General features: G+C 49.4%; 1 protein-coding gene across 30 annotated transcripts in view; it reads right to left on the bottom strand.

Annotated features, from left to right (window-relative positions):
• The window catches only part of Lrrfip1 (LRR binding FLII interacting protein 1), a 136,245-nt gene that overhangs the window by 15,866 nt on the left and 108,519 nt on the right, over positions 1-11,860 (bottom strand). For 23 of the 30 annotated variants that reach the window (XM_037210118.1, XM_037210116.1, XM_037210117.1 and 20 more), the window contains 6 exons: positions 9,951-10,022; positions 7,501-7,671; positions 5,390-5,482; positions 3,841-3,933; positions 2,042-2,134; positions 389-530 (listed from right to left, as the gene is read on the bottom strand). In XM_037210118.1, the coding sequence (XP_037066013.1) occupies positions 389-530; positions 2,042-2,134; positions 3,841-3,933; positions 5,390-5,482; positions 7,501-7,671; positions 9,951-10,022 (664 nt within the window). The remainder of the gene's footprint in view (positions 1-388; positions 531-2,041; positions 2,135-3,840; positions 3,934-5,389; positions 5,483-7,500; positions 7,672-9,950; positions 10,023-11,860) is intronic. The other 7 variants (XM_037210119.1, XM_037210106.1, XM_037210114.1 and 4 more) reach the window with 3 other exon arrangements.

Below are 11,860 nucleotides of genomic sequence, written 5' to 3'. Positions count from 1 at the left end.
TATGGCCAGTGAACCCACTTCACGGCCTCCACTGTTCTGACCTTCGGACAACTCTACTACAGGATTCCGTTGACAGACATAATTGGAATGCATCCAGAGAAAAGCCAAATGGAACGCTCAGCGCTATCACCTGACTTTGAGCCTACCCCCTTCTGCTTGGCCTCGAAAAGCAAATAAGAAATGTGTCCTTGAGCCATGGGTGGAAAGCGCTACACAAAACGCATGCTGCACAGCACTGTGGGTGATCACGTGATTTGGCCGGGACACTACTGTGAAGTGACAGAATGCATGGCATGCCGAGTGACTGTTAACGATCAGTGGCCGTCACTCCGATGCCGATGGTGCACAAAGGTGAATCAACGCGGACCACACAGCGAAAGGATCTTACCTAGTGTCCCCTCCCCGGCCGACTTGAGGGCATTCAGCTCCTCCTTTGTCATCTTCGTTGGGGCTTGATGTCCGACGTCATTTAGTGTGTCTGAAGTCTCTCCGTTGGTGGCTATCTCTGAATTTATGATTATTCCATGTTTCTGCAAGCAAAACAGGTTTAACATAATGCTCAGTGAGACCAGGTTAAACTCTGTTTTATTAATGATAAAGGGATGCTATTTCCCTTGATGTAGATGCTAACTCCTCAGGGATGGAGAAGTGCCTAGGCACACACTCACAGTCTGTCAACAGAGGCAGATCTGCGATGCTTCCTTCTTGTATGCTCCAAAACGCCAGTGGTTCTCAACCTTCCTAACGCTGTGATCCTTTAATATAATTCCTAAATGTTGTGTTGACCCCCGGCCATAACATTATTTCATTACTACTTCAAAACTGTAATTTTGCTGCTGTTATGAATCATCGTGTGACCATCTGGTAGGTGACCCCCTTTGGGGGGTCACGACCCACAGGTTGAGAACCTCTGCAATACACACTCCATTTTTCTGGTGACAAGACACTTTTAAAAGACTTTCTTCTAACTAGGGCAATGACTAACCTGTGGGCTGCCACAAAGTGGAACATCAGGAAAGCGAACCTTTCACTATAAACTCTGACCAGTCTTTAAAAGAGGGAGACCAGGATGAAGACAGGAACGCGCAGGAGTTACGGAAGGACTGAGTGTAGTCTGCATAGAGATGGCATTTGCAGGTGGTCATGATGCTTCACATCTTCAGAAGGACCATCTGTGCTGAGGACATGGCCAACCCCTTGGAGAGCAGCTGCCCACCTCAGTGGCAGAGGACCTCTGTTATCTACTTGGTCCCCAACACTATTTCCCCCCTGGCTCTTTGGAGACTCCCAGCTGCTGCACACAGCCTGGACGAGGAGCATCATTTAGGTCTTAGCTCTAAGCCTGTCTCCAGACACGTTCCTGCTCTGACTTTGGGGACATGACACTGACTTGTGTCTGGGGGCAGTCAGGATGTCGCCAAGGCCACGTCCCTCAGCACCACTGCTGCAGCAGTCAGTGAAGCCACCTAGAGCTGCCTGCTGGTTTCCCCTGGGCATGGCCCTTACACAAAGAGAAACTCGTTCTTCCTGTGATCTGGTGGGTAAGCTCGATCCCATCCCTCCATGTATCCCAGATATTGTTCAGCTAAGGAAGTCCTCCGACAAGAGGCTTAAACAGGGAAGCATATACATTCTAACGAGGGTAAGATACTTAGATACTTAGATAAATGCCAAACTCAGAGCTAGAACTCTGACCTACTTTCCAGATCTGTTATGGTTGTAAACACCCGATGGTCCCAGGCAGAAGCATGGCCGGGCACTGATATCCATCCCGCTTTCTGGGGATAGCTCACTGAAGGCTCGAATTTATTAACACAACCACAGTGACAAAAGCAGAGTCAGTACCCGTGGCCACAGACACACAGGATCTCTCTGTGTAACCCTGGATGTCTTAGAACCAGCTCTGTAGACCAGGCTGGCCTCGAACTCACAGAGATCTGCCTGGCTCTGCCTCCCGAGTGCTGGGATTAAAGGGGTGTGCTGCCACCACCGCCGCGCAGCAACCTTGGTACTTTTCTTAAACTGCACTTTGGTTTCGTACCTTTAACTCCTCTTTCAGCTTGACTGTTTCTTCTCTAAGGTCATCTCGTTCGCTCCGTATGGAATCAAAGAACTCTTTCTGTCTTTCTAATGCCTGAGTGTGCAGCAGAACAGAGAGAGAGAGAGAGAGAGAGAGAGAGAGAGAGAGAGAGAGAGAGAGAGAGAGAAAGAGAGAGAGAGAGATGTGGGGAGGGGGAGAGATTAGCATAGACAACAGGATAAGCAAGAAGTAAGGACTAGGAGGCACTGCCATCCAGGGCACCAGTGAGAAAGGATGCAGTTGGGTTTATGCCAGCTTAGACCAGCTACTGTTCACACACCAGCATTTCAAAGCAAGGGATGCTGTGGAGGAAGGCTGCTTTACAGCGTCCATTTCTGTCTTTCGTTTCCTCGTTGCAGAGCTGGGGACTGAACCAGGGGTCTCACACATGGGAGGCAAGTGGTCTACCACTGAGCCACAGCGCCAGGGAACCCCATTACTAGCTCAGTTTTCTTTTCTTCTTTTTGGGGTGGGTGGGTGTTGTTTGTTTGTTTGTTTGTTTGTTTTTGAGATAGAGTCTCTCACTGTGTAGCCCTGCCTGGCCTGGAACTCACCCCCAAGGTGCTGGGATTAAAGGTGTGTGCCATCACTGCCTGGCACCTGATCTGTTTTTATCTCCCGACATGGTGCTGGAGAGTTAACAGGAGTCACACAGTCCTTTAAACGAGAGATACACGCAGAACAAGACAGGTTGCTAAAGAACCCTACTTTAAAATTTTAGACATTTCTGAGTTTCTGTTCACATGTGCACATGTCTGTGTGCTGTTTCTGCGTATAATTCAGAGGAAAATACCAGGTGTCATTCCTCAAATTCCATCTTCTTTGTTTCGTTTTTTTTTATTTAAAGACAGAGTGCCCCACTGGCCTGGTGGCCCCTGATTAGGCGAGGCTGGCTGGGCAGTGCGCCTAAGGAACGTTCCTATCTCCACACCTCTCCAGCGCCAGGGTTACAAATGTGTGTCACCACGCCTGGTCTGGTGACTAAAGTCAGGTCCTCGTGCTCACACGTTACCAGCAGCCATCTCCCTAGGCTATTTTTAGACATTGATTATGAGCATCTGTTGTTTAAAAAAAAAATGTTCTGGAAGAGCATGTTTGCACACATGCATGTGTGCATAGCACACGAACACACAGTCTCTTAGCTATGGCTTGTGAGTGTGACAAAGTGGAACGGTGGGGTTTCACACTGTGAACATCTCCGTGACATGGCAGGTCACCTCTAGACCCGTCTTGGGGCCCTGTCACACAGATTGCTCCTTTTTAGGTACCAGGCATCACTATGAGTCAGCAGTGACTTGGTGGGGGCCATTCTTCTCATTTATCACTCCTAAGTGTGGATGGGCTGCGTCCTCCTCTCTGCTGAGGAGGGGGAGAGCATCTGATGAGGGCCTCCCTGTGGAGGTTTCAGACTGGGAATCCGTGGAGCACGGCACGCTGCATCACAAAACCCCGAGGGAAATCTGGAGTTTGATCCTCCACATTGAGCTGCCCAGAGCCTTTCTCCTTGCATGGCCTGCATTGCATGTAGGCCCCTGTGGTGCATCAGGGAGAGGGGGGCAACTCCAACCACCCAGCGATGGTCCATCCACCCGGGGGAGTCGGGGAGTCACCATGCCTCTCATGTTGTGTCCCATGGGGGTCACATGCACACCCATGCAAACACTCTTCCAAACCGAAGCTTCCACAGGGACCACATTTGCTGCCCCCGCCCCGCCCCGGGCCGCTCCCCCAACAGCGTTGCGAGGGCTCGAGGCTCCTACCCCTATCTTTTTGTCTTTCCACTCTATCGTTTCCTGAAGATCAGAGATCTCCCTGATAAACCCCGCCTGCTTCTGCTGCAGCTGCCGGATTTCCTGAGGAGAGGGACAGACAGAAAGAAAGCAGACACAGCGTTGAGCAGAGAAAAGAAATCAGTGCTAGATGAGCAGGGTGGGGAGGTCTCAACATCCACGGATTCAGCAGCACATTGGGATTTTTTTTCTCTTGCTCTACTCTCAGTTCCAGGAAGAAAACCAGCATGGCTGATGGCTTACCTCAAAGCCATCCCTTACAGTTCTGATTAAGTTAAAGAACAAAGAACCGACCCTGTACACTCAGTCATACTTTGCTTACCTGCAGGACAGCAGTCTGAGAAAGTGCAGGGAGGTGAGCTCATCGTTTTGCAAACACCATAAAGTACGGATAATAGTGATGGATGCAATATCACTAAGGAATATCATCTACGGGACCACTGTCATGTGTCCCACTGTTGACCAGAATGCTACGTGGCATTCTTGTGCTAGTTTCCTATGTCCGTGGTAACAAATGACCACAGCTTTCGTGGAATCACATAACCATATTCTCTTAGGTCTGAGACTGTTTTGAAAGACTCTTCTGAGGAGATGATCAATAAACAGCCTTGTCTTTTCCAGGTCCCAGAGTATCGGTTCTCAACCTGTGGGTTGTGACCATCGGAAAACACATATTTCTAATGGTCTTAGGGACTGAGACACTGCTTAGTATCAAAACCTCAGTTATGAAGTAGCACTGGAAATACATTTATGGTTGGGGGTTCCTAAGATCATCAGAGATATGTGTTTTCTGATGGTCGCGACCCACAGGTTGAGAACCACTGTCCTAGACCCTGCCCACATTCTTGCTTTGCACTCCTTCTTCATAAACTCTAACCTCAACTGCTCATCACAGCTCCCACCTCAGCATCTGATGTGGCCCCTCTCGTGGGTACCTTGTGATTCCATCAGAGCCACACAGATGATCAAGGACAACCTTCCATTTTAAGGTCTTTAGTCTCACCTTTGAAATCTTTTTTTTCCCATATTTACAATTTCTAGAGACTTAGGATGTGAACTTCTCACAGGTGGGCATTATTTGATCACACCTCCCAAAAACACACACCAGAGCAGAGTGAGAATCTTCACCCATGAGAGGCGCTGTCTCCTTAAGGGATGGAAAGCTAGCCTGAACCCTGGATTTTAATCAAAGCTGTAACTTTAGTGATTGCATGAACTGACTCCCTGGCCTCCAAGGTGACTAGTGTTTGGAGGTAAGATCTTTAGTGGTATTAGGGTTAAATGATATCATGAGGGTGGGTCCCAGATTGGATAGGATGAGTGTCCATATTGAAAGTGTACACTCTCTGCTCTTAAGGACATAACACTGAAGGTGACCCTCGGTGCCCAACCTTGACCTGGACTTTGGTCTATAGGACTGTGTGGAAATATACACCAGCCGTCAAGGCCACCAAGTCTGTGGAACCTGGGCTACAACAGTAAGGAACCAACAGAAAGGGAAGGAAAAGGTGTTGCCCACCTCAAGCATTTCCTCCCTCTGCCTCAGGGCTTCTTTGACTTCCGCAAACTGGAACTGCAGGATGCTGTGGGCATGCTTCTCCCTCTCGAATTCCTGTGGATGAGGAACACAGTGCTGAGGCTGCAGCTCAGTGACGTGTTTCTGCCACAGGGTTCATGTTCTCCTGAGCTGCATTTCCCTCAGGACAAACAACCCACTTCCACGTCATCGCTGTTTTCCACGGCACACAGGAACACAAACTCATTTCTCTGCTGCCCATAGAGGACGATCAGTTTCCTCTAAAATTAACCTCTGTGCTCGTTGAGGAGTATTTCCCAATTCTTCTCTTGTTAAGATGCATCCCAGGGTCTCTTTCTAGGGGTCTGTGCTAAAGGCTGGGAATATGCAAGAATGATTCCCAGTGGATCCCGAAGTACATGCATGATCCCCCTTCTCTGGGCTTTGAAGGTATGAGTTCCGAAATGAATCACTGTGCCTTTTCCAAATAAGTAGAACTAACAATACAATTTTCCTAAAATCTCCGATGTTCGTAATTAATACCCTATGACGCTGACATAAAACAAAAGGCAGGAAGTGTATTTTAGCATGAAAATCTGGAAGCATCTAGCTGTGCATTATTTAAGTATAACTGTTCTTTCATATACATGCCTTTTCATGGTTGTTTTGTTTTCATGCAAAATACCAACATTCTAGTAAAACCCTCCAGTTTACACATTGAAACTATGCATACTAACATTTCAAATTACTCAGAGGAGAACACAGATTTCTGAGTTTTAAATGTATATATGTGAATGTGCAAATGTATATGCATGTGTGCACCTATGTGCACAGGTGTGTGGAAGCCAGAAGCTTACATTGGGTGTCATTCCTCAGGAGCTGTCTACCTTGGGGTTTGTGTTTTTTCCTTTCAAGGTTGATTTTATTATTTTTAATTATGCATACATGTGTGGGTCTGTGCACATGTGTGTGCATGCCCACGGAGGCCACAGCCATCGGACCCCCAGGAGCTAGCATTACAGGTGCTGGAGAGCCACCTGACTTAAGTACTGGGAGCCAAACACGGCCCCCTGAAAGACAGTGTGCACCCCTAAGCACTGGGCCATCTTTCCAGGTCTGACCTTGTTTTTTGAGAAAGAGATTCTCATGGTCAGGAGAGATCTGATTAAGCTAATCTGGCTACCCAGTCAGCACCATGATCCACCTGCCTCTGCCCCGCCCCCCCCCCCCCCCCCAGATTATAAGCTCATGCTACCACAGATGCTGAGGACTGAAGTCATGTCTGAATGCTGTGCAGCAAGCGCTTTACAGAGAATTCTCTCCCCGTACCCTTGAGATTGCTTTGTTTGGCCACAGAAGTCTTGTTAAGCAGCCCAAGCCAGTCTTGGACTTGCAATCCTCCTGCCTCAGCCTCCTACATGCTGGGATCATAGGCATGGCCACCATGGATAACAAAGATACAGTATCCTAATTCTCTGACTCTGGGCTTTCTGGACAAGTGGAGAATCATTGTTTTAAAAAATATAAACGCAGGCTGGAGAGATGGCTCAGCAGTTAAGTGCATACACTGCTCTTGCAGAGGACCTGAGCTCAATTCCCAGCACCCATGTCAGGGCAGCTTACAACGGCCTGGAACTCCAGCTCTAGGGGATCCTACACCCTCCTCTGGCTTCTGCAAGCTAGTATACTCGTGCGCAAACCGCTCCTGTTAGGATTCTGTACATGCGCAGCTCCGGGTCCTGTGTCTCATGTCTTACATCAGCAGCAGGCGCTGACGCAATCCCCACCTTAAAAAAGCTGGACGAGGACCCCCACCCTCTCTCTCTGTTTTCCCTCTGCCCTGCTCCGCTCCCTCCCCATCTTTCTCTCTCACCAGGCCCAGTCTCCTTCCCCACACCCATTTTCCCTCCCAATAAAGCTCTAAAAACCAACATTGGGTTCTGCCTTGGAAAGTCATTGTGACTTTCCCGCAGGTAACGGGCGCCACCCACCAGCGCTGTTTAACCATCACCCCCCCACACCCAATAATTAGCAAAAATAAAAATCCTTACAAAAAGGTAAGTACCCTTCATTTACACAGTTGCCCCAGCATTCCCGAGCACGGCGGCACTTACCTTGTTCTTCTCCTCGTACTGTCTCTGGGACTCGGCCAGCTGCTCCTCCAGCTCCAGCAGCATGTCCTTCAGCGTGTCTACCTGGTACATGAAGTTGGTCTTCTCGTTGTCTAGCTGGGCGTTGGAGACCATGGCCTTCTTGTACTTCTCCTCAACTTCCGCCAGCGAGTCCTGCCGACACCAGGCCATGGTTTCCAAATTGAAAAAGGAAAACAAGCCGAGCTTAAGCCAGGGTTCTTTTACAAGCTCAGCCTTCGTTTCTTAGAGTAGAAGAGACACAGTACAATCTCAGAGGCAGAGCCCAGTTCCCAATGTCCCGTCCACTCACTCAGACAAGTCGCTTTTAGCTGGGGGGGGGGAGAGCGACGGTAGCCTAAGGCTTGCCTGTGAGGAATTATGTTAACTAGGCTAATTGAAGTGGGAAGACCCACCCTAACTGTGGGCCATCCCTGGGCTGGAGGCCTGACTTGCAGAGAAATGAGAAAGGGAACAGCAGCACTCACAGCTGACTGCTTGCTGACTGCACAGGCAACCTGACCAGCTGCCTCATGTTCCTGCCGCCAGGACTCCCAGCCACGACAGGCCGTATCCTTGAACTGTGAACCCTTTCCCTTCAGGTTGCTTCTGTGGGGCGTTTTGTCACAGCGATAGGAAAAGTAGCTATCACAGCGATCTACCTTCTCGTTAAGACAAGGAGGTATGTGGGGCGCATATTGCGGGGGGGGGGGGGGGGGGAGGGCAGAAGGGCCATGGGCTCTCTCATTCAGCGACAGAATCTTTCCACCTTGGGCCCTGGCAGCTCAATGGGTTTATGTGTGGCTATAGCCCGGGAAAGAGCCAGTTACTATGGTGATAAAACCCTGCCACAAGCCAAGGCTAGGCCAACCCGCTCAGGCTTGGGAACCAGGAAAGGATTTGTGGTCACAGCAGATTTCTGACTCATGGGAAATAAAACAAGGTGCACAGGTGTTCCTGGGTAGGTCCTGGAAAGACTAAGGTCATTTGTTTGGAAGGGCAGTCGTGGGAAAGAAGCTGTAAAGATAATATTGACAACGCCCAAACATGGCTCCCACTCTTGAGGGCTCCAAAGTGTGAATGTCAGGAAAGTGATGCCGGCAAGGCAGAGGGGGCAGTCACCAGCAGTGAACCACCCAGAGCCTAAGAGAGAGGTGTCGGCTCAAGTGTCAGAGCTGCCCAGAGGCCCTGTGGAATCCTGCACCGGTCTTCGTAGGGGGGCTGCCCCCACTTTTTCCCCCAGGGTACTCTCCGGCAGGGAGAAGTGAGAAATATTTAGATAGAAATTTAGAGGAGAGAGACAGTTAGAAGCACAGGATAGCCTCGGGAGGGCCTGGGTCAAAACCCACCAGTCTCTTCTCGCTCTACAAAAGAGCTTTTAAAGGGACACCAAGGGGCGGAGCAAAAGACCTCCCCTCAGCACAGCCAAGTGCAGACCCTCCCAAACACCTGGTAACCATGCATGTGGTCAAGCCATCCCCTAATGCAGCCCTGCTGTGTAAAACAAGCTCAGATCTCACTAGGAAACCTCTGTGGGACCCCACAGTCTTGCTCTGGGTATACACACCACGACAACCCAAGGTGGTACTGTTGGATCCCAGTTGATTCACTGGCTCCATTTTTAGGTGAGTGAAAAGCCGGGGTCTTAATTTTTCCATTATATAGACATGACCATGAAAAGGATGAGTTTGTACGTGACTTATGCCACCTGTCTGTCTGGTGCTTGTTGTTATGGAGTTTAGATGCTTTCTTAGACCCTTTCCTGGGAGAGAAAGAAGTGACAGCTCTGTATCTACCGCTGGATCCCAGACTTGCCATGAGCTGTTTGGTGGATATGGCTACCTGTGCCTTGGCACCTGCTCCCCATGGCACCTGCTCACCCCAGCATTGTTAAGGAACTGGGGAGCTACATTCCTGTTGGCATGGCGACGTCCTTCACAATCTGAGAGCAGTGTACACACATACGCTCTCAGATGCTGTCGCCCTAAGAAAAAGTTGACAACATGCACTAACCCGGAAGCTTCCCATGCACACGGGTTAGGGCAGCCCTAGTGAGCTCGGCAAAGCAAACTGGGAGAAAGACACTTGTATGCCACAACTATGGGCAGTGAAGAGAGCCAAAACTCTCCAGTCTGCCGTGTTTGCAAAAGGAGACGTTGGCTCGCAAAAGGAGACGTTGGCTCCGAGCCTAGGGCGAGGGTGTTGAGCACCACCCCACATCAGGGGACAGGCCGGTCACCTTTTCCCCTGGGGACTCACTGTGTTCAGAAACTGCATTTGGAAGGAGACAGATGCACACTGTGTTAGAATTTCCACGCTCCCACACTCTCCACAACTGGTGCCCTTCAGGGTGAGCATGCGCATGGGACCTCTGTGAGGCTCTTGAAAGCTAAGGTGGGTTAGTGTCATGGGCTCGCACGTCCACAAACCGGTACCTTCATCTCTTTCAATCCCTGCATGTATTTGCCTTCTACATCCTGAATCTGGTCCTTTAGCTCATTAAGTTCCTGAGGGAAACGCACAAAAGGCAGACAATGTCAAGGGGGGGAGGGTCGGCAGAAATCACATGCAGAAATTGCATGCCCCTTCTTATGTCTGGGTCCGTGCCTTGTCAAGGCAGTCTGAGACATGGTTTCCTATTTATTTTATTAGCCATCAAAGGAAAGTTATTATAAAGATTAAAATTTGCACTTCACACATTTTAATACAATGTTATAAAATTTAAGTGTATCTTGTATTGTTTTATAATTTTTTTTTTTTTTTTAAAGAGCAAAACGTTGAGGCTGGAGAGGATGATTCACTGGTTAAGAGAACTTGCTGCTTTTTCAGAGGACCTGGGTTCAATTACCAGCATCCACATGGTGACTCACAACCCTTTGCTACTGCAGTTCCAGGGGATCTGGTACCCTATTTTTGTCTCTGTGGGAACCTGGCACACGTGTGGTACACAGGTATACACAGAGGCAGAACATCCATCCACATAAAATAAATAATAAATAAGTAAATCTCTAAAAAGCCAACAAACAAACAGGCGAGGGGGGCTGGTCGGAGAGAGGGCTCAGGGGCTCAGAGTTCCTGCTAGTCTTCCAGAGGACCCCGGTTTAGTTCCCAGAAACCAAGTTAGGTAGCCGGCTCTATTACCACCGGCAACTCCAGCTTCAGGGGATCAGACACCCTCCTCTGGCCTCTGCGGGCACTGTGCACACATGTGGCAGATATACAGACACAGACACACAAAATAAAATAATAATAATAATAATAATAATAATAATAAACCTTAAGCAACAACAGCGAACCACAAGACTCTGACAGGAGTTTAGCTCCCTGTCTTCCTTCCCCACAGACACAGTGAGCTGCTGGGGGAGATCAGCACATCCCAATGTCTGCACACAGAGTCCCAGTCTCCATCCCACTTCTCTCCATGTGCCTGGTACCTGGGGACTGATCTGCCACAAACTAGTCTCCTGGCAAACACCTGCCGGGCAAATGAATGGTCCTCATGCCTAAGAGCAGAGTCTAAATAGGACCGGAGTGACCTCCACTTCCAGCCCAGAGAGAAAGCAACAGGGCTGGTTGCTGAGGATGTTAGGGTCCGGTACGTGGCATTTTAGGGGCGACCATCCTGGCTTCATACTCATAAACCACAGGAGCTGCACTTCAGGTCTACCACCCGCAGCTGCTTCAATCCCTTCTCTGTTCTTCTGGCAAATGCCACATGGCTGCTTAGTCACCACTGGTGGATCTGGTCCCCGGCAACCAGATTTGAGTATGCTGAAACTCTCCCACAAAATCCAGCCCTTTCAGACCCTCTGTCTTGCTCTGCTCTCTGAAGGACACACATTCTGGTCACCCACCCTCCGTTCTTTTCCTGTTTGGGACACAATTGCTCCAGTTACCTAACAGCACACGCTGTACTAATAATTCACACACAGTGCTGGGCTGTGTGTCTTCCCATATACCGAGAAGGTCACCAGACGTGGCACCATCCTTATGGAGAATAACGTCTGCGTTATCGTAGGGGAAAAACCATCACTAAGATACAGTGGTGAAGTCTACCAAAGACACACTACTAACAGAAGGGAGCCCACACGTTTCTCAGCAAGGGAGAAGATGCTAGTGGGTGGGCATGTGCTGTGGGCCTGGAACAAGGATGTGGGGGTAGATGTCCCGAATGTTCCACCATCTAGAACACTCCAGAAAATGAAAAGTGAATATCTACACGTGCTACCACATGGTGAAAGATGACATGGCCTGTGGAGAGAATATTGATGGCCACAGAGGACACACACTCCTCCCTTCTTGGGTACAGGCAGGTAAAGCTTCCCACAGAGATGCTGCCCCAGCC

This window comes from Peromyscus leucopus, chromosome 13, assembly GCF_004664715.2.
Source record: "Peromyscus leucopus breed LL Stock chromosome 13, UCI_PerLeu_2.1, whole genome shotgun sequence".
Classification (NCBI taxonomy): domain Eukaryota; kingdom Metazoa; phylum Chordata; class Mammalia; order Rodentia; family Cricetidae; genus Peromyscus; species Peromyscus leucopus.
The sequence above is the reverse complement of the archived record's forward strand: the minus strand, read 5'-3'. Positions and strand labels throughout refer to the sequence as shown.